This window comes from Solanum pennellii, chromosome 8 (genome assembly GCF_001406875.1).
Source record: "Solanum pennellii chromosome 8, SPENNV200".
In the NCBI taxonomy this organism is placed as follows: Eukaryota; Viridiplantae; Streptophyta; class Magnoliopsida; order Solanales; family Solanaceae; genus Solanum; species Solanum pennellii.
This window is the reverse complement of record NC_028644.1, coordinates 23606158-23633365: the sequence shown is the minus strand read 5'-3', so window position 1 is coordinate 23633365 and position 27208 is coordinate 23606158. Positions and strand designations below refer to the sequence as shown.

The following is a 27208-nucleotide window of genomic DNA, read 5'->3' as shown; positions in this document are numbered from 1 at the left end:
TGACAAATGGACATTTATGAGAAATATGCTATTTTTTTATTAAAACTTCATCGTATAAGAACAAGAACAACACTTAAGTACCAAACATCACAATAAGAATTAAGCATACATCAAAACACATAAACATGAGATCGTCCTACCAAAGGTGATTCTAAGTCTCACTTAAGTGATTTATGAAGCAACCGCCCATACAATCCCTTCATACACACCTAATAGATCCTTTAGACTACCTAAGATAAGATCATTATCACTTATCTCTCTCTATATATATAAATATATATATATATACACACACACACACACACACATATATATATATACACACACACACACACACAAAAATCAGGATTCTCTTTATACTATGTTTGGATCATTGTTACCCAATGTATTGTATTGTATCGTTATTGTACCTATAATGTTTGTTTTGATTGTTACTTAAAATGTATTGTTAAATTTCATTGTTAAGTAACAATGAAAATCTCTTTTTTTATGGAACAGCCGATTTATTGTGTTCCCATATTTACTTAATTTCTTTTTCCAATTATATCTTTACATAATATTTCTAAATACAATTTTACCTTTTGCCCTAAATATTTAAATCTTGTTAAACCTCCTACCCTAAAATAATTAAGGATATTTTAGTAAATTTATAAATTACAATATAGTACAATACAATCAAACCAAACAATTAAAATGTTATTAAACAACAACAAAAAATACAGTCCAGTCAAACATAGTATCTACCATACAATACAATACAATACATTATAAAACAATGGTAACAATGATCCAAACAAAGTGTTAATTTATTTTATTTCCAAAACTAGTCTTCCCCTTTCATAAAGAGTTGTGACTTATATGAAAAATTATAACTTTTATTAAGAGTTGCCACTTTTATGAAAAGTTATGCGTTTTATGAAAGGTTGTAACCTTTTCGAAGGGTTGTAACTTTTTCAAAGAGTTATAACATTTCCGAAAAGTTGTGACTTTTATGAAAAATTATTATTTATATAAAGAGTTGTCACTTTTACGAAAAGTTGTGACTTTTATGAAAGGTTGTGACCTTTCCGAAGGATTGTAACTTTTCCAAACAGTTGCAACCTTTCTGATACGACACAATAAACATTTGTACTCACTACCCTTTGTTGTCTATAAATAGAGGACTTTCCTCTCATGTTAAAAGCAATGTTCTTCTTCTGTTCTTCTGTACAATTAATATATGTGTACTTTGCTCCTTTGAATGAACCATTGACACCATTGTGTTTGCATCAATACACTGGTGAATAGAATCGTTCTATTTTAAGAGGATCTAATCCTTTAAACATCGGGTACTAGAAGAGAATAATTTCCTTAAAAGGACATTGTGCATTTAATAGGCTCGAGTTTTTCCATTCTGTTTCATTTTATTTTTGAAGATCCTTGTATGTTTTTTACAGTCACAAATTTATCTTTATATTAATTATTTTTTAGTACATGCTTTAAACTTTGTGTTTATGTTTATGCAAAAAATTATTGTTATAAGTATTTGTTAGTATAGATTAAATAACAAACGTTAATTGGGTATTCAAGCAAGTTTTTTCTACTGAAATTGTTGAAGGTACAATAAAAAAAACTCTTACAAATATATAATTTCTTCATCAACAACGTCATTCCTTCACTTACAAAGATGCGATTTTTGTGTTCTTTAAAAAATGCTTTGAGAGTTATTAACTTTGCATGCCCATATTTTTAATTGATTTTTATGTTATTGAGATCTATTTTTACTAAATTTTATCACGGGATATTATGAGAACATTGAGGATTGAAAGTTGATTGAAGTGTTGGTCTATTTTTTTGTGGTATGTTATTCTAAAACATAGGAACTTTTTTTTGTTAGAGTGATTTGTTATCATCATTGGATATCTCATAGTTTACTCCCTTAATGTATGTTTTTTCTCGTTGTTTTGTTGTTTACTTAAAATTGTATTGATTATTTTTTGTTTGGTATGTATATTATATCACCTAGACAAAGTTTTTCGTTCTTTAAATGTTTTTCTTTTTTTTCCTTCTCATTTGGATATTAAAATATTTTTGTGAGTTATGACTATTTTTGGCAAATTTAATTGGAAGAATATGAAAGAAATCCTACTCCAAATAAAATCAATATCTTAAACTACTAAAGATATGTCTATTAACATAGATTTGTTGTCCTTCATGTCCTCAGTCATTGCTGAGCATTTGAGTTATTTGGGTTAGACTAATTCTTCCTGTTTTAATGTTCGAGAATGTACTTTCATAATGCAACAATTATTCATACATATTTCTGAATAAGTCGTAAAATTTCATTGATGAAGTATCTAGAAGGGCCTTCAGAGTAGGAGTTTACTGAAGAATGAATTTCTAAAAAGGTCAACAATATTGTTTTTATGGTTGTTTCAAATATAGTTTTCTCCTTCTATAAATTTTGTTAGAGTAACAAAGTAACAATAATGAAAAGAGATGAACGTTTGACCTTACACAAGTAGATTTTCTCTAAAATTATTTATGTTGTTGTAGTGTACATTTTTTAACGGTCTTAACTTATTTATAAATAACAATGATTATTGTCACGCCTAGAATCTAGACCCCAGACGAGACTGGCGTTGTTGACCTCTCAGAGGTCGCAGACAAGCCTACATACGTCATTGTTACTTCATCTTGGTTAATTTTAGCGGAAAATTTGAACTTTTTGTTACTTAACACTCATGTAAAATATTCTACTTAAACTCATAAACGTTCACAATCAACCATCTAACATTAAGATCATCAAATGAAAGAAATAGTTCAATACTGCATTAAGTGTATACTTTCCAAAATGGCACCAATATAGTGTCTGAAATAAAAGTGGAAATGAAACACTAGTGGAACATACTCCACTAGCTAAAGCCTACATCTAAGCTAGATAATAACAATAGACATCCTCGAAAGCATGAGGGTCTACCAACTCCGGATGAAAGCTCCGCGTTCGGATAGCTGCAACGTCGTACTGTAAGCTCTAACGGTCACCTGTGCCTGCACGTAAAAGTAGATATTGTATGGAATTACTACACACTTGTACTAAGTATGGGTATATGCAAGCACACACTAAGGACATGCATGAGTAAGAATAGCTCTTTCCTAACAACATGATTTATGGAAAGTCAAGTTAGATTACTTGCCAAATTTGGATTAGGAAAGTCAGTGGACTTGCCAAATTGGATTAGGAAAGTCAGTGGACTTGCCAAATTGGATTAGGAAAGTCATGCCATGAGAGTAACATGCTTCATCATACATATCATATTGCACACAGCACATAACATATTACATATAACACATAACATATTGCATATTGCACATAACATATTCATATCATTTGTTCATATGCCATGAGACCTTGGAATTATGGACTTGACATTAAGACTTCTCAAAATGAGGGCTCAACATAGGGACCTCGACTAGGGAGCCTTCTTTAGCAAACACAGAGTTTGCTTCATTCTTTCATACGTACTTCATTTCATTCATTCATATACTAGTGTAACTACTAGTCATACCTAGGATGTAGTTTAAGACTCTCATCAAGTTTGCTGTGCAATGACCAAGAATGACCTAGAGTGATTACTTAAGTCTATCTCACCTCTTGATTATCCTATCCTAACACCTTTGGTATCATTTATTTCATTATGTGCATCATTTGAGGTTGGCCTCATTCATTCATAAGGAACTTTAACTTTAACCGACATAGATCATGTGAGCATCATGAAATCCAATGTCTCCCCCACACCTTAAATAGGTGGAATCACCGGCCAAAGTGACTAAAAACATGCTAGCATAGATGGGAATTGAACCCCGCAGGATCCCTACATTGGCAGTATAGGTTCGAAGACTAGGAGATATAAGGAGACCCATACCCGGCATGCCGGACAGTCTCATCTCATGAGAGTTACGTGAACCTCCGCCCTTCCCCAAGGAAGGCATCATCGCTCATAGCTAGCCTATCGGTGCTCAGTATAAAGTTCCATTTCATTCAACTCATACGTCATGGAAGCTGCCTTCTAGTATGAGGACATCATAGCTAAATAGATGATTTCTCCTCTCATCATTAGTATTAAGTATACATTAATCTCAATACTTTCATTAGAGTGTTCATAGACACTGGGCTCTTCATTTACTTTACACTCTCATAGGTGAGTACGTTTTGGTGACATTTACTTAGGCTCATTTGAGATTGTTCTCATCTTTCACATCAGCCTATTATCATGTTGTCACCACATTCATTAGCTTTAGCACATTTGCTCTTCATAATTACTCACCCCTTTTTGCATGAAAGTTCATTTCATCATATGCCAATGCACTTGGCCATTTAGTGTGTTTCGCACTCTTACTTAACCCTTCTAGGAGTTCATCATTTCGTTACATACATCTTAGATTCACTTACTTTTAAACGTATGCTAGACTTATGGGTCTATACATACACGCCATGAGGCTTCATTCATAATTTGTTTAAGTGATTTGTATCTTCCTAAGATTTTGTAATACAAGACTTATGCATTTTGTATGTATGCCAAGATCATCGATTTCGATCTATGTAGGCAGTATGCCAACATCATCGATTTCGATCTATGTAGGCATCATTATTTGAACATTTATTCACGTGTAACGTATGTATCAATACGGAAATTGGACAAGGGAACCCGACTTCGAATCCCTTGAACAACACTTACATTTTTACTTAATTTAGTTTGACCCACACGGCTTGGGGACCCAAAATCGAGCCCCAATGCCTTCTATTCATTTTCCCTTGATTTCTCTCTTTATTCTTTTAGTTCATTGGGACTGAGAGGATGTGCGATCGAACCCCCACAACCTCATTTTCTTTTATTTTCCTTTTTCCTTAAACCATTTTCATTTTGACCAAGAGGGTGTGGGATCGAACCCCCACAACCTCATTTTCTTTTATTTTCCTTTTTCCTTAAACCATTTTCATTTTGACCAAGAGGGTGTGGGATCGAACCCCCACAGCCCCACTTTAATTTTCTCCTTAATTCCTTTTATTCTGCCTAAAGATCGTGGGTTCGATTCCCACATGCCTCAACTTTTATTTTTCTTTTAATTCTTCCTTAAGTCTGACCGAGAGGTTGTGGGTTAGAACCCCACACCTCTCATTTTTATTTTTCATTATTTTTTTCATGTTTTGGTCATGGCACACGGGTTCGAACGCTTTTAATACATTTATAATACATTTTTAATTCATATTACAAAAATATAATTTATTATTCACATATAATACAAGTTTTATTGATGGATAATACATTTATCACACATTTTAATACACTTATAATACAATATTTCAACTTCTTACCAGACAAACATAATATATTTTTAAAAATAGTTATAATACATATAGATTGCATACTTATTCACTTTTAATACATATTACAGATTTAACATAGTATTGCTATAAGCGGTAATAAATAAAAAGTATCGCTAAAATCAATAATTATTTATTAAAAGGCATTCACCAAGTAATTTTTCCCTTAAAATATTATAAAAAAGATAATCAAATAATAAATAACAATTTGTTGTAATAAAACTAAATGGATGTCAAGTGGGTCATCCTTCGAGAGTCGTCATTTGTTTATTAATATGATGACATGTGGTGTCACCATGTTTGAGGTGTAACCACTTGGCCAAATGGATGGCCAAATGTTTAGTTTATGTTTTCCTATTGGCTATAAATAGGCTTTATATTCCTCACAAAGACATAAGAAAAGTTTGGAACATATTATTATACTCTCTCTTTGTTTGTTCTTATTTTTAGTTTAGTTTATTAATATTAGTTTGCTAACTAGTTATTTTATAACACAATTTCATTTATTGTAGAATTTTTTTAATGAATGCAAAAAATTCATTCCACATATCTAAGAGTCTTCATGCTTTTGAAATCGTAATAGACAGATAACAATAATAAACATATGCATACCCACCAGTTTGATCTAATCTCTTTCAAGTGAAATACTAAACTAAATCAAACTAAACTGCCACAGGACAAACAGGATGAGAAAGGTGTGCTAGAAAGGAACATCTCAAATAAATACTTGTAAATATGTATTTATATTTATCGTCTATGAATGAACACACCATTTTCTATTTTCAACAACACCAATCTTACAAATTCAATGCTGATTCACTCTTATCTTGAGCTTGTGTAAATAAAAATGAATGCAAATCACAAAGACCCTACTTTGTGATGAAGAATAACCAAAACCACAAAAACAAATGAGTTGTACAAAAAAAAAAACCTTCACAAACCAATCCCTTCAAAACCCAACACACTCAGCTCTTTGCTCCTAAAAGCAAAAATCTGATCATGAACAAATAATTAACCAAAAAACAAACCTGCAGAGAACATGAGAAAATCGAGTTAGTAATTAGATTAAACATTTCAGGCTGGAAGAGGTTTACAGTGAAAATTTATATGAATATCTTATACATAGAGGATACTTTGGAATGGACCCTTTACAAATAAAATTCAAGTAAATGACAATCCACCTCCAGAAATGAAATAACAAGGAAAAGATGTTTCTAAAGTTGCACACAAACTATTTTGGCTGAAATCAAGGTCAGATGTTACACAAGCTAAAAGGAACAAAATGTGAACCATTTTCAGCTGTAGAAGAGCAGAAGGTAACAATGCTGATGACAATATCATAATGACAGCAGCCAAATAAGGTTCTGCATAGTTCCTGATGACTGTCACCAAATCTTGATTCTATTCTGAATTCAAGCTATACATCCCCAGTAGTCACTTGAATAACACGGGGAAAAGTTTACGTGTACATGGATTATGCAAAAACAAGCTAATCTCATTGACAGATAATTGAGCCCAAGAGACTATACTGCATTATATTAGCCAAAACTCTTCTATATGAGATTATCTTTCCACAACAAACATGTAAAAGAGCAAGTTATCTTCTCTTCCTTCACCTTCAAATGAAGTAATGGACTGAGGTTTCTCCCAAACTTACCCCAAAAACACCAGCTATTTTGTTTTGCAGGGGGGATAAATTAGTAAACCATGTAATTTTCTGTTTCTTGACAGAACAACAATAACGTTTTTTTTCAAAAAGAAGAGAAAAGAACGATACAAAGTAGATATGACAGTTCTTCCCATCTATTCTAGCCTAGCTGAGCAGAGTTTCCTGACACCTGCTGTAGGTGGGAGGTGACAGGTATCCCGTGGAATTAGTTGAGGTGCACGCTAGTTGACCCTAACACCACGGTTACCAAAAGAATTCAGATATAACAGACGCTAGCTGACAAATGTTTTGGTGAGGTTCTCTAACCACCCAAAACACGAGTTGCAGGACTTCCAACGAACAGCATATGATATAGAAAAAGCAATTTTACATGGTTTGGCATCTGTAAAAAAAAATAGATCTTAGACCAAACTCAACCCCAAACACTAGTTCATGAGGGGAGGATAATCCAGGCCATATAAAGAGACCACATTCCTTAGCCGATGTGTGAACTTAACTCAACACCTCTCCTCATGCCCAGGTTGGGACATTAGAAGCGAGGCAATTTAATATGGGGCACCACCATTGGTAAGTTTTGAATTGAGATGGACTTGACTCTAATACCACGATAAATGGACCATGGGTCTAACTAAACCTCAAAAGCTAGCTCTGAGAGGAGGGTTGTCCAAGTGATATAAAGAGACCAAATCCCCCATACCTTAACCGATGTGGGAGACTCAACAGCATCTTCAAGATAGCTCAGCTTGAGGAATAAGAAAAAGATAACCTAGACCAAAGACAATATAAAATCCTAAATTACTGGTTAGCACTCATCCGCATGCTACTCCAAAAACCTCTTCACTTAGCCCGTCTGCTACTTCAACCACACAACTGAAACTAGAATAAGATGTATCATTTGGTCCACATGTAGTGAAGTCGTCGGGGGAAAAACGCTTGGATCTTCACAGGCCATGATCTTTAGATTATTTCTCTTAGAGGGTGTTTGGATTATGTTAAGTCATGTCAATGGATATTAAGAGCTTGTTGAGTTGTAGCAAGGACCAAGAGTACAGAGAACTCTAAAGATGCTTTGAAAGACTATTTCATTATGCATTCTATGGACTGTTTGGCTAGAGATGAGCAAAAAATGCTCTGAGGTGAAAAAATTCATGTTCCATAAGTAATGCAGTTTACAAAATTTATACTTTGGGCACCCAAGGGTGTGGCCTAGTGGTCAATGGACAGCATTAAGAACCATGAAGTCTCAGGTTTGAATCCCAACAAAGACAAAAAGACACCAGGTTATTTCTTACCATCTTTCATAGCCTTGGTGGACAGAGTTAGTACCTGTAGTTGGTGGGAGGCAGTAGGTATCATGAGGAATTAGTTGAGGTGCACCAAAGCTAGACCAGACACCACAATCATCAAAAAAATGAAACTGTACTTTTGGCGCAAGGGTTGTAGGGTAGAAATTTGACCGGTGATATGAGGAAATAGGGGAGGAAATGTAATACTTTGCTGTTTTGTATTTCCTCACGTTAACTTCTTCATACTGATTTGAATAATATTTTACTTTATCTGATAAAAAGGAGTATGAGCCTTTATCTAGATCCTTGACTATCAAACAAGATCCTATACCAAACTAAGAGAAAACAATTGAGTCTGTTGAAGACATTTGCAGTCTTCGCTACATGATCACTTTAGGAATAAATGCTTATGTTCATGTGTATGCATACCACGTCTCTTTTTCTCGATGCCTATCAATCACCTAAAAAGAAACATAAGATGTAACAAAATGGGTAAATTTGTACATCCACACACCATAAGAAGCATTTAATACCGGTGGTCATGTTCTTGAACCATTTAGATGTTCATTACCACCTAAATGTGTACAAACGCTTGTTTGTGTCCAAGATTGGCTTAGAGAAGAGACTAATCACGTGCTAAAGAAAACTTGGAAGTATCTTGAGCAATTTGAAATTGGTAAGGTTTTGTATTTCTCTTTTGTATGTGTGCTTTAGTGCAAAAAATACATGTTTATGTTGTATGAAGTAATTGATTAAATTATCTTTAGAGATGGCAATGAATGCAAGAGACTCTTGCATTGTTGATGTAAGATTGCAATTTGCTACTAGTGGTGGGTTCAATACTTTATTTGTATGGTAATATCCTTTCATACTTTGTAATTTTATTCTTTCATCATGAAAGCTATATTATAACATCTGGTTTTATCTTACTTTTTATCAGGTTGGAGTCCATGCCCTCCTAAAGTTCACCTCACTGATTTGGGAACATATTGCCGTGGTTCAAGACAATGAACTAAGGCAGAAAGCAAGATGCTTGACATGTGGTGTGATACTTAATTTGCATCCAAGAACTAATGGGACAAGTAATTTAATGAAACAAATCAAGAGATGTCTTGAGCGTCATTTCTATCAAGAAAGGCTGATCCGTATAACCTTATGTTTCGAATTTGGTGGATTTTAGACTTAATTTGTGATTGTTTGTGTTTGATCATGAATTTAAGATATTTGTATATGGTTGTTGCTAGTTTTTTCCCTTAGCAAAAGGCAGTTGTTAGTTGTTTAGCTGCTGCTTGATTTGCCTTGGTGACTAGTGAGGCTGCATTTTCATTTCAAGACATGGTGTTCACTTTGGCCGACTTTTGGGCTTGCAAATTTTAAGCTGCTGCAGACCTGCAGTTCTGCTGAATTTTAAGCTACTGTAGTGTTGTTAGTTGATTGGCTGGTGCGTTTGCTGAATTTTAAGCTGGCTGTTGCTAAATTTAAGCTGTTGTTTGCCTTGACAATTAGAAGTTCTTTTTTTTTGATAATTCGTAGTTTAGTACAAAAAAAAATTACAAGGTAGTAAGGTTAGACTCTATACAATTTCCTTAGCACCAAGAGAATAAGAACACTAAACAGTTCCAATTCACATCATGTATGGACCTGATCTTGGCTTCAAAACATCTCCCATTTCTTTCTTTCCATACTGTCCGCCATATACATCAAAGGAATTATCCTCCACCGTGTTATCTGACTCTTGCTACCTCCTATTTTTATCCAGCAGCTCATCAAGTCAGCAGTATACTCAGGCATTGTCCACTCGGTCTTTGTGAGGCTGAGAAATAGGTTCCACAATTGTGAAGTAAACTTGAAATGTAAAAAAAGATGGTTGTTTGTCTCCCCAAGTCTCATTGCACAAAAAACATCTCGTCACTACTTTTCTCCCCTTCTTCTGTAGAACCTCATGTGTCAAACATGCTCCCTTCACCACAAGCCAAGTGAAACATTTAACATTGATAGGAGCCATGCTCTTCCAGATGCTTGAGCACTCACCTTGCTCACACTATTGTTCCTCTTGTAAAATTTTCACAGAGAAAATGTCATCCTTTGAAAGATGTCATCTCAGTGTATCAGATAGCATAGTGGTGCCAGCATAATTCTCCACTTCACACAAAAAGGTTGCCACCCTATCATCCTCCCAGTCATTAAGATGCCTTCTAAAATTTGAGATTCCACCCTTGGTTTGACCAACTCTCAGCAATGGTTGCTTCAGTATTACTACTTAGCATCATAAGATCAGGATGAACTTCCTGTAAAGGAACTTGCCCTATCCAAATCTCCTTCCAGAACAGGGTATTGGTGCCATCTACAACCCCTGTTCTGGATTGCTGTAGCATTGGCCATAATGATCTGATAGTCCTCCAAACCCCCATCACATAAGTGTAAATCACCTCATTGGAGCACCATGGACTAGATTGGCCAAACTTGTGGGAAATGACCTCCCTCCATAGAGTTGATTCTTCTACATTATACCTCCATAACCATTTAAACAGTAGACTTTTCTTCCTTGTTGCCTTTCCATAGGAAGTCTCTCCTCAATTTGTTTAGCTTCTTAATCACAATTGCGGGTATAGGAAATAGAGACATCACATAGGTGGGAAGCAAATCCAACAGTGAGTTGATTAGTGTGACCCTTCCTCCTAGTGAAAGATACTGGGCTTTCCACTGAGACAACTTCTTGTTGGCTTTCTCTATAATGCTATCCCAAATCTCCAGATCCTTATGTTTTCTGCCTAAATGCATCCCTAAGTACACTGTGGGCAGATTACCTACACCACACCCAAGAATGCTAGCAAGGGTCTGGATGTTTGGCACTTCCATTAGCTGTTTCATTTAAATAAACACCGAGGGACCGATTAGTTTGGTACAGTATTCGGCACACAATATTGGAAACCCGAAAACCAAATTACCAAACCGAAGTACCAAATGCTCACCCTAGTCTCATTCTATGTTGAGACCTGTTCAAAATGACAGCTAGATAAACATTTTGACTGGTAAATGAAATGACTGCATGACAAAACCTGAGCCAGGCAAGAACAGTCGCCCAAAACACTTTTGATAACTATCGTGATAACTAGTTCTAATTAGGTGATTAATATTTTTTTATAACCGTGGTGTCAGACCCAGCTTGCATGCACCTATACTAATTCCACAATATATGGTACCAGGTAACTTTGTCCACCAAGTCTAGGACAGATATGGAAAAAAATCATCACTTGCTTTTGTCTCTATTGGAATTTGGACGTGAGACCTCATGGCTCTAAGCCCACTTCATTTACCACTAAGTCACATCCTTGGATGCTAGGTGATAAATATTTTAATTAAGACAGAAAAAATTTGCCATAAGATGACATTCTACTGCAATTAATTTGCATCTCTGAAATATTCTGTTCTCTTTATCTTGCCTACAATTTTGAGTTATACTTGTGTTCTCTGCATAATAAGTTTAAAGGGATGAATGCGTAGAGTGCAACATAACATACCACAACTGCAATGTGCTTCAACTTCCTCTCACAAAATTTAGCAATACTAGCATGCAAAAGATGAATAACTTATTGTAAAAAACCGAGAAAATGGAAAAGCAGACTGACCCATTGACTTGGCAACATACAGCCACACAAAATTGAGAGGTAATGACAGATATCCTTTGCTCCCATGTAACGATCAACCACAGATACTGTAACTCAAAAACTTTCCAATACAGTATGGAGATTTGAAACACGGCGACGGAATAATGGTTCTAGCCTGAAAGCTGGAACCCCAGTCTGCCACCTATTAGTATCATACATCTCTTTCCATGCCTGCACTATCTCATCGACCTTAAAACCTGGAAAGGAACAGGTGCAAGATGGCAAGGAAATATATCACTTAATTCAGCATAAAATGTATGTAAAATAGAAAGAAAAAAAATTGTTCATATTGTACCTTCAAGAGCAGTTTCATTGGAACAGTGGTTCTTTATCATAACTGCGATATCAATTTGAGATGCTCCAGCTAGTTCAAACTTTTCCATTGCAACCTCCAAACATTCTTCCCAAGTTGGTAATCCCAGCTTAAATTCCACCACGGAACGTTCGTAGAGCATGGTACCCCATAAGAGGTAAATCTGAGACCTCATATTTGCAGCTTGCTCTTCAGTTTCTTCGGCTGATTCATCTTTAAGTAGACCATCCAATCCCATTTTCTGCAATAGAGCTTTATATTCATCATTTTTGGAGAGTCCATTAAGACGTTGTTCTTCCATCTCCTCCCACATTTCTGTTCCTCTTTCCATGCTATCCTCTGCCTTGTTATACAGCTCCAAGATCTCAGCACAAGTCCCCGTCTCTAACTCAACTTTGCTTCCAATCAAATAGTACCAGGAGAGTTTTGCGTGTTCAAACTGCTGCTGACCAAGTGCAAGAAGGCCTTCATAGAAATCAGGCTTGAGCCTAAGAGCCTCTCCATACCTACGTCCTGCCATTTCATATTCTTTTTCAGCCCAATCATATGCAGATTTAACCTGCTTCAACATAGACTCCCGAGAACCGTCTTCAGTAAAGTATACGCGCTTCCTTGCTCTGGACATATGAACATTTCCCCAATTAAATAAAGACAAAGCTGCCATCTCTTGGAACTTAGCTGCAGCAATTCCAAAAAGCTCTTGTGCTTCTTCACCTGTAACAGTGTCCTCCATAGTTTCACAGTAGAGTTTCATACCTATCTCATGAAGATCCAGATATGGGTCGCAATCAAAGCCAACATGATTTTTGAACAGCCGCGCAAATTGGATGATCCAGTCTTCAACACAAGTTGTCCCTTTATTCGATTGCCTTTCTTTCTCCAGATGCCCATCATCTGTGAGGATAGTTGATTTGTAACTGCTGGAATTCATATCTTCTTCACCACTCATTCCCTCATATACAGGTTCTTTATCTGGAGAAACTTGTACAACGTAGAGTCTTAAAGAAGTCTGAGGAGCAGCAGATGATTCAACCAACCTAAGCTCATCAGTGGTGGTTATAGTAACCAAGTCACCTTCTTGATCCCTATACTTGATCAATGCACCCTTCAAGTTTGGGAATCGATCGAGAACAATGTCCCTAACAAGTCTAATACTGCAATCCACTGGTAACTGTGCCCATCTAATATCCTCCTCAAATACCAATTTGACTGTTCTTGTCACTATCTTTTCTTCCTTAACACTTTTTTTCTCCTCCACAACCACCTTTTCCTCAACTTTCTTTCTGTCAAATTTGTTACTCTTCTTCTTTTTAGACTTCACTACAACCTTAGTAGAAACCGGAGGCTCAACAACTACTTCCGATTCTTCAATTTTTACCCCTTTCTGTTCCAACGCCCCTGCAATATCAAGCGCAGTCAAATTATTGGGTTCAATACTCAAAACAAGGTTAACATCCCTTAAAGCCAATTTGAGCCTATTCAATGATTGATAACACTTTGCTCTCTTCAACAAAGCTTTAGTATACTTTGGAGCAACTTGAAGTGCCAAATTACATTCAGTTATTGCTCTAGGATAATCACCAAGACCAATTTGCATATAACAAGCAGCCATATTAGTATGCAAATAAGCAACATCAATATGATTAGGTGGAAGCAAATTAAGAGCTTTTTCATACTTCAACATAGACCCTTCATGATCATGCTTCTGAAAAAGCTTGTTCCCTTCTTCCTTCAATTCTTGAGACATAGTAATGAATACAGCAGTATCTTCATCAAATGCTTTGGAAGTGCCATGTTTGACATTTGCAGATATGAGTTGGGTTTTCTTCTTCCCAGTAGGCTTCCCCATAGCAACAAATCAATAAGAAAGCAAAAAAGATGTTTAAAAAGCAGTGAAGGATTGAAGAAAGTTTGGATTTGGAAAGAAAGAAAGAGAAAGTGAAAGAAAGCGGCGGAGGAATGATAATGTATGAAGTTGGTTTCCCTTTCAGTAGGAATAGGGTTTACTTCCATAACTGCGTCAACGCTCATTTTCAACTACAGCACCCACACTTACCCATTTTCATCTTTTAGTCTCTATATATATAATAAATATACACTACACATACTCTCTACCTTCCTTCGTAACACTATTCAATTACCCCTTCCCTCCCTATCAAAAGCGGAGTCACAATTTTTATAAGGAGTTTAAAATTTTAAAAAATAAATATTTAAAATAGTTGAAAGACAATCAACATCTATTATACATATCTAAAAATTTATTTTAATAATGAATAAATTATGTATTTAACGCCAAAGGGGTTCACAGGTGGCTCCGCCACTCCTACCCACACCTCATTACAATTGAGGTGGGTATGATGTGGTAGTAAATACTTAATATCTCCTATGATAGTTATTCACCATTGACTTGTCACACCCTTTGAAAAATTATAAATAAAAGGATAATTTTAGTATATCACTCTGTAAATATAATAAATATAATGTCTTACAAATAGAATAGATAAATAACTATAATTAATTATAAGAGTAAATTAGAAACTGTGTAAAATTATTTATGGAATTCATAAGATGAACAAGTATTGCTGGACATCTATTTTTAGTATAGTGGACAAGTATTGTTAGTAATTATAAATAAAAATCTAAAATTATTGAATATTACATTGAAGTATATAATTAAATATATATGAATTTTATGTGAATTATATAACTAGGATATCAATAGGTGTCAAAAGTTCCAACTTTCATATAATTCTATAGTTTTTTCAAAGTTAAACATCAATAAGACCAACTTAATTTATGAAATAAATATAAACGTTGGTGTAAAAATCCTAACTTTAATCATCCACATAACAGATAACTTGATTTTCGCTATTAAGAACTTGACTCAAAAGAGTAAAGAATATTTTGAAAGTTGTTGGCAGGAGGATGAAAGTAATTCTTCATTGAATTCTTACACATCTTAATTATCTTTTTTTGAAGGAATTCTAGCTTGAGGAAGAACAATGCCTCGGTTCTAAAAATTTCGATTGAGTTATTTTTAAAAAAAAAACAAAAATTGAATTACTTGAAATTTCTTAGAATTTTATGGGAGAAACTTACCTTTGGGATGGTGGATAATGAGAGGACAAAAATATTAAGCCATTGGCAATAAATTAAAGGACATTAAAGGAATAAGCTTTTAATATGAAAACTAACTTAAATAGAGAATTTTGTATCGAGACCTTTTATTGAGCAATATGTGGTTCACACAATATGATGCAATGTGCAATCACACAACAATTGCACAAGGATTTCAGTAAACTTGTCAAACAATTATTCTCCTTCCCTTATTGTGTTTTAGGTGTGCAAAATGCAAAATGTGATGTGGCATAACTTTCTGTTCTTGAATTATATTAAGAAATGGATAATGACATTGAAAAAGAAGACTCAAGCACCTTTAATTTGATGGATCAGATGAATTGGTATTACCAATTTATTAAACTCATATTCATGAATCATTGTTATGCTTGAATGTTAATTGAAGAGATTCTAGGCCCTAGTTTTCTTATGTGCAGGATTAATTTCTTGGGAAACTAAAAATTAAAGGATTTGGAGCTTAATTTTACCAAAAAAAATACTAATGAAAAAGCTAACACCCAATAGGATCCAATCGGCCTCTTGCCGGAAAAACACCGGCTAGACTTGATGAAAACTAGCTCAAACATCGATAGTTAACTATCGCTGAACAATTCAAGATCGTCGTTTTATCGATTCAAGAGCAGGTGCAACTAAAGAATGACAAAATGAAACGGCTATGTACTACGAATTTACAATACTTTTGATGCATTAACTTATATAATATATATGATGCATTAACTTATATAATATTTTTGATGCATTAACTTATATTTTTGCATGATTCTTAGGTCTTTTGTTAGTAGATGTGATGGTGTTTTACTTTAATTTTACAGGAAATACGTTTTGGAGCAGTTGGTGCTTAAGTGTTGCAGTAGTAGCAGTTTTTAGTGAAGTATGACGTCACGCTCTAAGGTTCCCCTTGACATAACACAGAACCTAGGATCACGAGTGACCTCAATCTAACCCTGTGTCTAGCATATATCAAGAATATGGAGAATCACCGAATAAAACATATACTATATAGAAGCTAAAACATGGATAACTGAATGTGGGGAATACCTAACTATTTAAAACATATTAAGAGCTTAATAACAACTGAAAGATTAAACTTAACAATTCAAGCTAATTGTATAACTATGTCTGAAAAACCTCTAATTGAGTTGAGTTACTGGGACATGCCCCCCAGCTAATTCTACAAACTAAAAACTGAATAAAAAGACTAAAATGAAAAAGCATGTCTATTGTCCTCAAAGTATGAGGACTCACCATTGAAGCTGCTGAAATGTGGACCGAGAATCGATCTAAGCGTGATTTGTATCTTGAGTACTTGAACCTACATCATGAATGAAATGCAGAATATGTGTCGGTTCTTGGAATGTGTTGAGCATGCATGATATAGATATTAAGCTGAACAAATATATATAAGCTGGAAAAAGCATAACTGAGCAATGACATAAAATGAGTAAGAATTAAATACTGAAATACAACTGAAAAAGCTAATTTGAATGCAATGACCAAGTACTAATCATGAAAATAACATGTTGGACTGAATGTTGAAGTATATACTGAAAACCTGGTCAAATGCACTAAGAGTTTGGTTGTGGGAGCTAATATTAACCGACATAAACCACGTGGGCTAAACGTGGAGTCTGATACGCCCCATCGAGAGGAACCAATACACATTGTCATGGGTATAAAGGCATGACTGGCGTGATCACTAAATTTGATGCCCAACAGAGCAGACTTATACTCCTACGGGCCACGTAGTTTTAGGACTATGAGGGTGCGTTGAACCCTAATCCAACACGGTGCTAAATCTACTCCCAACTAAATATGTATATGACACAGTTGTGACTGTAATACTAAATAGCTCAAAATAATGATATGCAATCTGATAATGAAACATTTTTATATTGATAATGTATCATTCAAATTTGGAGCATGATTATCCGTTTAACTGACCTAAGAAGTATAATTCGTGAACCAAGAGAATATATACAACTAGAGTTTTGAGTTTCTTACAAGAAATCAAGCAAACTTAAAAAAAAACAAACTATTTCGATTTAGGATGCTACAACAGCTAAATCACAGTAAATATCCAAGGTTTTAGAAACCCTAGGTCTAAACAAGATATGGAGAATTCAGGAATTGATTGAATTCTAGGGACCTACCACAAGTGAAATACCACATACTTGATGATGAAATCTACGGAGAAATCCTTTGAATTTCGAAGTTAAACCTTAAAGAACACTACTGCTTGTTTTGGGGAGGTTTGATCGACCTTTTCCTCTTCTTTTTGCTCCAAGTTTGGATGATATTTTCGAAGATGAGGGTTCTGGGTAAGTTTGACTAAGTTTTTAGGCTTAGACTAAGTAAAACGACGTAGTTTAAGGGCCCTAATACATAGAAAAAAGATCTAAATGACCCTAACTTAAAAGCTGACGAAGGACATCCACGAAGGGACCTAGGGATTGTCCTTTGGACTACTAACTGTCAACTGCGGTCGTGGTTCGTGGTCTGCCCGATAGGGCTTTACTAAAATAAGCATATTTTTTTACTCAGAGCTGGGATTTTAGCAAACTCGGTGGCTTTGGACAGAGGATTCAATTACCTCTAATTTGATAGGTCCTAATTCATTTTATGCTAAAACATATGACCGTTTGAAGTTGACCCAACAATTGATTCCCTCTAATTGGTTGTCGACCCTTACCTACGGTCCGTAGGTCCGACCGCGGACTGCACTGGTTAACGTGGGTGAGATCTGAGACAGTCAACATTTGGGCCTTAGCGACGGAATCCCACCTACGATCTGTGGGTGTAACTATTGGTACTAACACCAATTTTTTTGAAAATTAGATTTTTTTTTTTTAAGGTCTGAGGTGTTACATACGACTTAACCTAGTAGCCGCCAATGCCACTATAAGCCAAAGGTGTTAATCGTAAGATTGAAGTATTGATAAATAAAACCAAGTTTTAAAATGACGGATACTGATTGATGGGTCGTAAGTGAATATACGAGTCATGCAAATGAAGTTGTAGAAAAAGTTCAGAAATCAACTCCACTAATTGAATGAAAGTTGAACAAGACAGGCCATAGATCATGATCGTAGAAATGATCATCCAGATGAGAGACTAACTACTGAATGACAGAACACACTTACAAGTCGTAGGTCTCCAACCGTAGATGACACTGTCCAAAGTGAATTTCTTTAATCTTCTTTTTCCTGCTCGGTTTAGAAAAAGTTCATAAATCAACTCCACTAATTGAATGAAAGTTGAACAATATAGGTCGTAATCATGCCCGTAGAAATTATCATCCACACGAGAGACTAACTATTGAATGAAAACACTTACAAGCCATTGGTCTCCAACCGTAGACGACAATGTCCAAATCGAATTTTCTTAGTCTTCCTTTTCCTACTCGATTTATGATTTGTTTTCTATAAATATTACATGTAATTTTTGTTTTTTGGGTTGGTAAACCTTATACGATAAAATGTTTTGAATTTGAGAATTATTTTGCAAACATTTTTAGCTTAATTCTTAAAGATCGATTTATGAAATTAGCATTTGTTCTTAAAATTCAAGATTTCTCTATTCCCATTGTAAGTTCATGATTTGTGCTATTAACCCTAATACGAATTGTGAATCCTCAAGCATGAATAGCTAAATCTACAACTAGGTTTGTAGGAACCATGAGTAATTAATAATGCAAAACTAATAATTAATTCATTTTGGGATAGTGCTTATACAAGTATTGTTTTTCTCTTTGTTTTGGATGTTATTTAATGGTGCCCAGCGTTAGAATTCGCCCTATTCCTATTTGTTCGACCAAGGAATTAATGAGTGAGAAAGAGGTTAAACAACAGTGATTTAGTCTCTATCTAATAGCCTGACCCAAATACGTGAGGGATAATTTGAGGTCAAGGGTAAGGATTAGTAAATTACACACCCATAGACCAACCAAGTTGTGTGGTGAAATTTCCTATTTGGACGATCAATTACTTAGGAGATACATAACTTACTGACTTTGCAGATTAACACTAGGAAAAAGTTATTATTATTAGGATTACAACGTTAAGAACTTGTGGGGAGCACATATGCCCTAGTTTCATCTCATATTGATATTATATACTGCGAATTCTTCTTATTTCTTACTTGTTGTCGCACCCTATTTTCGAATAAGCCGAAATAGTTCACAACATAATATGACTGACACTTTAATTTTGAAAATTATGTTTTATTTTAGAGTCGCCACCTAAATTTTAAGAAAAATATTAGGAAAAACATTTTTTAACTAAATGTAAACTCTGGTTTTGCTTTGCGAAACCAGTGAGATTCTGAGTAAGGATTTTGGTTACTCGAGAGGAAGGTGTTAAGCACCCTTCAGAGCCTATCCGAAGATAGTCCTAAGCTCAATTTAGAAAATTATGATTTGGAAAACTTGTTTATTTATTTTCTTTAAAAATCAATGATAAGTTAATTTATTAATTTTTTTTAAAAAAAAAAGTAAAATACAAGGTACGACATATATATGCTTTATAAAATAGATTTAATAGTTATATTTTTATTATGTGATAAAATAAATAAATAAATGTACTTAAATATACGATAATTTCATATGTGAAAATATATATAGCCGTATCATACTGAACTATCCTAAAAATATATAGATGTTGAATTTCGAAAATTTGTTGCCTTGTTAAGACATGAAATAAAAGTAAAATAGTAATTGGGTGTAAATATGTAGTAATATGTTATGTGTAATGAAAATATATAGAATGGAGTTTTCTAAAAATAATAAAGAAATAAATCATACTAGAAGTTAAATTATTATATAGAATTTGTAATCTTAAATATATTATTTAAAGTGTAGTATATACATGTAAGTTGTTTAAAACATGTGAATGTTTATTACGTAGAGATAAGTAGACAATAGATTAATATGTGTAAACTGTAGAAATTTATAAATTGTAAAATAAATAAATAATATTAGTAGTAGATAAAAATAATAGAATATGTAGAGAAAAATATTACATATATATCTTTATATGTATGACATATATATGTACCTTGTATTTGGACTTGGCATATCTAAAATTTGAATAACATGTTAATAGATTAAAATATTTTAGCAATATCTTGAAAAAATAAAGATAGTAATAATAGTAATATAATTTCTTCATAAAGCGGTTGATTTAAAGATTAAAATAAGCCTAACTATTGGGACTAGTTTTATAACTAACATTTTTTATGTCATTTTTTGTTCATAAACATAGCGTCTACTTCCCAAAATATATTTCAAGAGAGTAATTATTTTAGCCTAACATATTTCTAAGGGTGATTATTTTAGTATCTAAACTAATTTCAAATTTATTTGGACGAGCATTTTGGCATACATCAATATTATTCGGTCCTTTTGAAACTTCATTCGAAAAATTCTTAAACTAAGTCCCTTTTCAACTTGAAGGCCTGAAAGAATGATGTAAATAAATAATATTAACCCATTTTAAGAAGATATTTTTTGTATCATTTGTTCTAATTAAAGCATTTCAACTAAATTTATAAGCATATAATATTAGCTCACATAAATAAACTTCAAAAATAAAAGACAATCAATATATCAAACTTAAGAGTAAAGGTCAGTCAACATATCAAAACAAATATAATTAAAGCAACAAAAGAAAGGATAAGAAAGCATTAGACTCCTATTTATGAGACTCCAAGCATTGCGGTGATTCTAATTTGCGGTTGGTCTAATATTTTAGGCCAATAACGAATTCCAAAATAGAAACTCCAGCCCTTCGATTGTACATGAAACATAAGAAAAGAAATTAAAGGAATTGAATACATAAATTATGAAATAAAGTATAAAATGAATTCAAATCTCGACCCAGTTAACTTTGACCCAAATTTCAATTACTGGACGTGCAAAACAAATGTTTTAGGGGTTGAGACACATGATACGAGATTTTAAAAGCGTTTATCCTTGTTAATACATGAAGAACTCAATAATAAAGTAACAATCATCCTTTACTAGTTCATAATACTATAAGATTTTCTGTTTTTTTTTAGATGTAGAAAGAGGGAAGATTCAAAGATCTGTTTGATTGGCAAATTTTCCAGCATGTAAATAATACACCTTGGACTTCAAAAATAAGAAAAAATACAAAATGAGTATTGTATGATCAAAGATAAATCTCATTTCAACTTTATGAATAAGGTATGTCTGTCTCCCTATCTGTATATGACATTTAAATACACATACACAAAAGATGTGCTTGCCATGAACATGTATTTTGGTCATATCAACTGTTCAATATTCGAAAGTTTGATAATCACGCATATTGTGATGAAGAGAGTCATGTAATTTCAGCCAAAGTTAATCATCCCAAAACAGACATAAAACGTGAACCGAGAGGAATTACGAACACTCAAACATTTTATGAGTCGACAAAATAAAGGGTGTTATCAATGACCTTATTAACGACGTTAAAAAGCAAGAATAGAGTACAACCAGAGAAAGGAAATACGAGAAGGAAAATAGATGAGATTGATTATACTCTAGTTAACTCAGTCTGCCTCAATTTAATAGGTGAATATTTATTTAACGTTCCTCGTTTTACGTGAACAAAAGGTAGATTTGTAATGTGTCAAAACTTGTGAGAGGCAAAGAAAGAAAAATGTAGCCATCTAATCATTGAATTTGATTTTTAGTGAATAACTACAATTTCATTAAGTTAATTCTACAGTCAAATAAATGAGGGAAAATGCACAAGTATCCTCTCAATCTATGCCCGAAATTTTAGAAACACACTTATACTATATTAAGGTCCTATTACTCCCTGAACTTATTTTATAAATAATTTTCTACCCCTTCTCGGCCTACGTGGCATTAACTTGAAAAAAAAGTCAATCAACGTTGGACCCACAAGATAGTGCCACATAGGCTGAAAAAGGGTAAAAATTACTAATAAAATAAGTTTGGGGATAATAGGACCTTCGTATAGTATAAGTGTGTCTATGAGATTTCAGGCATAGGTTGAGGGGTAACTTGTACATTATCCCGATAAATGATACAAATGATTTTGATATGCTAATGTTTTGAAAAAATAAACAATACAAAAATTTCTCAATCGAATTCGAAGTGTCACGCTATTATTACTTAGTATTCATATCGCGAAGGCATAGTCTGTTGAGTTTTATTTGCCCTGATTTCTTACCATAAATAGATTTTCCTTTTAAGAAAGAGTTTTGGATTGACTAATCTTTTTCTTGTAGGAAAAGGTTTAGAACTCTATAAATAGAGACATGTTCCTTCTAACTTAATCAGCATTCAAAATGTAGTCTTAAAGGCTTTGAGAGTTTTGGTTAGAGGGAGAATTTGTGGGTCACAAGCTTGATACGTTATCACTTGTGTGAACCTCCCATGTATTCCGAGTGAATTGGTTGAGGTTGTTTATCTCTGTATTTGGACGTAGGTCAATTGACCGAACCACATTAAATCTTTGTGTCTTTTGGTATATTTCTCATTGTGTTCTTACTCGTGATCTTTCGAGGTTTGCATTGCTAGCTTCCGCATTTACACCTACTTATTTTCAGTCCTAACAAGTGGTATAAGAATCAGATTCAATGATGGAGTCAGGTTTAATGGTTCGATAATCGATAATTGAACCAGGTTAGAAAGAGGTGTTCATCTTGACGGGTGTAGTTCTAGCCGCAACCTTTTTAACAGTAATGAAGATTTTGTTGGAGAATTTGTTTCAGAGAGGTTCTCTGTGTTGAGACATAAATTTTGCAAAGGAGATTATGGAGAGGAGAAGCAAGTTGTTGAAGATTAAGTAAAGAAGGTGAACAAATTTATTTTGTTAGAAATTCAGGTCAAGGGGGAGATTTGTTGGGTTTTATTTGCCCTAATTTCTTACCAATAAATAGGTTTCCTTTTAGGAAAATGTTTTGGATTGACTAATTTTTTTCTTGTAGGAAAAGGTTTAGGACTCTATAAATAGAGACATGTTCCTTCTAACTTAATCAGCATTCACAATGTAGTCTTAAAGGCTTTGAGAGTTTTGGTTAGAGGGAGAATTTGTGGGTCATCACCTTGATACGTTATCACTTGTGTGAACCTCCCATGTATTCCGAGTGAATTGGTTGAGGTTGTTTCTCTCTGTATTTTGTACTCTCTTATTTATAGTGGATTGCTCATCTCCTTTGTGGACGTAGGTCGATTGATCGAACCACGTTAAATCTTTGTGTCTTTTGGTATATTTCTCGATGTTGTTCTTACTCGTGATCTTTCGAGGTTTGCTTTGCTAGATTCCTCATTTACACCTGCTTATTTCCAATCCTAACATAGTCTTCTTTTTCTTCTCAAATAAAAACCTCATTAGCGCTTAGCGTGATGGAATGCTATACGTTAGAACAATTATTATTGAGGATATGTCGAAATGTTAATGGCAGGTTCAAACAAACCAACCAATTAACAAAAGAAAGAAAAGCATTTAGAAAGAAGAGAAATCCGTAATTTTGAACAAAGTTATCATTTAAAAACCAATTAATGAAAGATTCTAACCATGTATATACTATAGATAAATAATCTAATTTTCACATATATTATGCATTAATAGTGAGTTATGCAGCTAACCCAAGAAATGAAAATCACTTAATTATTGCAATGAGGCTACGTTTTATATTGGCTGAATAACAAATAGTAGAGGACTTTAAAAAAATTTCCTCTCAAGACTTTAAGCAAAACAATAACATGGACCTGACCAGATTATGCCATACCATGAACAAGCATTTAGAGAAGAACTAATTTCGAAAGACTCGTGTTCAAACTAGAACCAGCTTTAGCCTAGAGCATTGAGGTCGAAACAAAGAAGAAACAAGAATGAATCCGACGGATCTCAACAGAATCAAGATTCACCACTCATCACTTAGAATCTAAATAAAACGTAATACTAGGGAAGATATTTTACCTTGTGTTGAGCAGCAAATTAGAGCTTAGACGTCGAAGATTCAAACTTTTAAATTCCTCGAACTTGAATTCAAAATCGAAAACAGAAAGACAAGAAGAGAGACAATTTAAACTCTAAAAGCCTTGAAGTGTTGCAGTTTTTTCAATCATTTTTCTCTATCATTGTTGGTTATATTTGGATGTGGTTGGTGTGTGATGTTATTTTAGTCCCCATTTTCTGGATTTTTTCATATCTTTTCTTTTTTTTTTCCGATGCCTTTAGATGGAGAACCCAAGGGGTCTTTTATAGATAAATTTGGGGGAGGATTCCAACCTCAGTCCCATTAGATTAAGGGCGTAACCAATCAAAATACGATTGTTCTTCGCATCCCCCGCTTTTAGGCGGAGCAATGATGATTACTGAGACTTCTAGGCATGTTTTGGGTTAGAAATAAATCAAAAAAGATGTAAAGTTGATATAAAAAAAGGTTGTGATTGATGGACGGTGGATGGAGGAAGAGGTGACATTGGAGACCATCGGACATTATTGTTTTTCGGCGGTCCATGGTCCTTTCTTTGGAAGCGGATGATGGGCGATTGATGCGAGAGGACGAATTAGGAGCATGGGGAAGGTGAGCGCGCAGCATGCAGACGCCCGGGGAAGGAGGAGAAAAAGTGAGGTGCATCCCCTTTTTTTCCGAAAAAGAAGAAGACGTTGGGGCGTTGTAGGTGCAGGGAAGAAGCGTGTTTGTGGGAAAAAGAAGCTTCTGTAACCGCTGATGGGTTGCACTATTTTTAGGAAAAGATGAAAAAGTCTTATTTAATTTCGACCGTCTAATAATTTGATCGGACGATTAAGATAATTGAGGAATTAAAAAGAAATATATATATATGTATATATATATATATATATATTAAAAATTGAAATAATTAGGACCATTAGATTGAATTGTAAGGTCGAGATTTAATCTAAAGAAACACAATCTATGTGTTTGCCTACGTGGAATACATGGATTGGTCGGTTAAAGGAGACATGAATTGTCAAGATTGCTCAAATTAAAATTATTTAAATTATAACATCCTCTTTATAAAAATAGTCATAATTTATTAAATTAAAAATAATTATTTTGCAAGAGTCGCTTATTTGATAAAATTAGCGACTCTTAAAATTAAATTAATATAAATTAGTAACTCATTAGTTAAATAAGCTTTCTAATTTCAAATAAATGTATGGAAAATATCTATTGTGACAAAAGAAATTATATTTGAACAAAAATAGATTTATTTTTTAAGAACGACATATATTTTAAAAAATGAAAAAGTAAGTAGTAATATATATAATATAGGGAAAAGGGTCTGATATACCCCTCAACTTTGTCATTTGGAGCTGATATACCCCTCGTTATAAAAGTGGCTCATATATGCCCTTACCGTTATACAAACGGCTCACATATACCCCTGCCGTTACAAAATGGCTCACATATACCCTTCATTTAACGGAAGTTAAAAAATTAGTTTTAAATTTATATTTATTACTTCTAATTTTTTTAAAAAAATTATTTAGGGGTATATATGATTCTTCTATCAAAGTTCAAGGTATATTTTAATTTTTTTCATACATAAATTATTTTTTGACTTCTTTTATTATAATTATTTGAATTTCTTATTCTTATTTTGTTTTTTCTTTCATTCCTTAGTTTAAAGAATAAAAAATTAAACTATTTTTTTTGTGTGTATTGTAATTTAATTTCGTATTCGAAGAAAAAATTTGGTCATCTACAATAAGTTTTACAAGAATATTAGTGAAACATAAATAAATTTGATTATCAAAATAATAATTATAAATTAGTCATTGAAAAAAAAATTAAAAAAAAATATGTTTGACGAGGATTAAATTTTACTCATATGGGATTATATTTTTTAGAAAAAAATAATAAAAATTTAGATTAAAATTATTTTTTTTTTCATTTCCGTTAGAGGAAAAGGGTATATGTGAGCCATTTCTTTACAAGTAGGGGTATATATGAGCCACTTTCATAACAAGGGGTATATCAGCTCTAAATGACAAAGTTGAGGGGTATATCAGACCCTTTTCCCTATAATATATTAAATTTTTTTATAAGAAAACATTTATGAGATGAATTTATGAAGTAAAAATAAATAATTAAAAATATTTTCGTATTCTTACAAAATCTTATAACATTATTATTATTATTATTATTATTATTATTATTTGGGCTATGATACCATTTTAGGTAGGATCGCTTCGATGTGACTACAGGTTCGTTTACAGTTCATGATGTCTAAGGTTGGAAAGAACTTTTACGGTTCCAACACAGCCCAAACAACGCCTCATTCATAGCTAATATGGGTCTTATCAGAAACACCAGACTAAGCCAAGATCTTCCCATCCCTACACTACACTAGTTTGACCTTAGAGATATCGGAACAGTCCTTTACTCACCATGTCGTAATAGTTCAAGTTGTTGTTAGTCCAACACGAAGTATTTAGCCTATCATTTAGGCTGTTTAAATATTAAAAGCGTTTAAACTAATAGTAATAGAGAGAAAAATAATACCTTAAATATAAAAGACTCTCAGCAATAATTCTTCAAAGTAGGAACAACAACAATTACTTTATTTATATGGTAAAGGAAATACAAGGGAAGTAATACAAGAGAGGTTGACAAAAGTATGTCTTCTATCTTCTACTAAGAGATCCTTGTATAGAAAGGACCTAAAGAAAAGTCTGAAATTTATGACATAAGGGCTTACATCATGTTACATTATTGGACCAACATTGGCGTCCTAAACTTTATAAAAGCTTGCAATTA

General features: G+C 33.5%; 1 protein-coding gene and 2 long non-coding RNA genes across 3 annotated transcripts; all 3 read right to left on the bottom strand.

Annotated features, from left to right (window-relative positions):
• Window positions 1-6078: 6078 nt before the first annotated feature.
• LOC107028700 (protein PHOX1) lies at window positions 6079-14367 on the bottom strand. The gene is made up of 3 exons (XM_015229867.2): window positions 12284-14367; window positions 11950-12185; window positions 6079-6393 (listed from the first exon to the last, which is right to left on the bottom strand). The coding sequence occupies exons 1-2, from the start codon at window positions 14148-14150 to the stop codon at window positions 12043-12045; spliced, it is 2010 nt and encodes a 669-aa protein (XP_015085353.1). The 5' UTR covers window positions 14151-14367; the 3' UTR covers window positions 6079-6393; window positions 11950-12042.
• Window positions 14368-16527: 2160 nt separating this feature from the next.
• Window positions 16528-19804, bottom strand: LOC114078254. Its single transcript, XR_003579753.1, has 2 exons — window positions 18580-19804; window positions 16528-16751 (listed from the first exon to the last, which is right to left on the bottom strand). It is a non-coding gene; the product is annotated as an uncharacterized LOC114078254 (long non-coding RNA).
• Window positions 19805-21010: 1206 nt separating this feature from the next.
• Window positions 21011-25128, bottom strand: LOC107027336. The gene is made up of 2 exons (XR_001457759.2): window positions 24397-25128; window positions 21011-21220 (listed from the first exon to the last, which is right to left on the bottom strand). It is a non-coding gene; the product is annotated as an uncharacterized LOC107027336 (long non-coding RNA).
• Between the last annotated feature and the right edge of the window lie 2080 nt (window positions 25129-27208).

Bases quoted from the DNA above. Each gene is read 5' to 3' on its own strand.
- LOC107028700 (XM_015229867.2), bottom strand. From the start codon at position 14,150: ATGGGGAAGCCTACTGGGAAGAAGAAAACCCAACTCATATCTGCAAAT. The intron at 12,186-12,283 runs GTACAATATGAA...GTTCCTTTCCAG, and splicing joins CAATGAAACTGCTCTTGAAG to GTTTTAAGGTCGATGAGATA.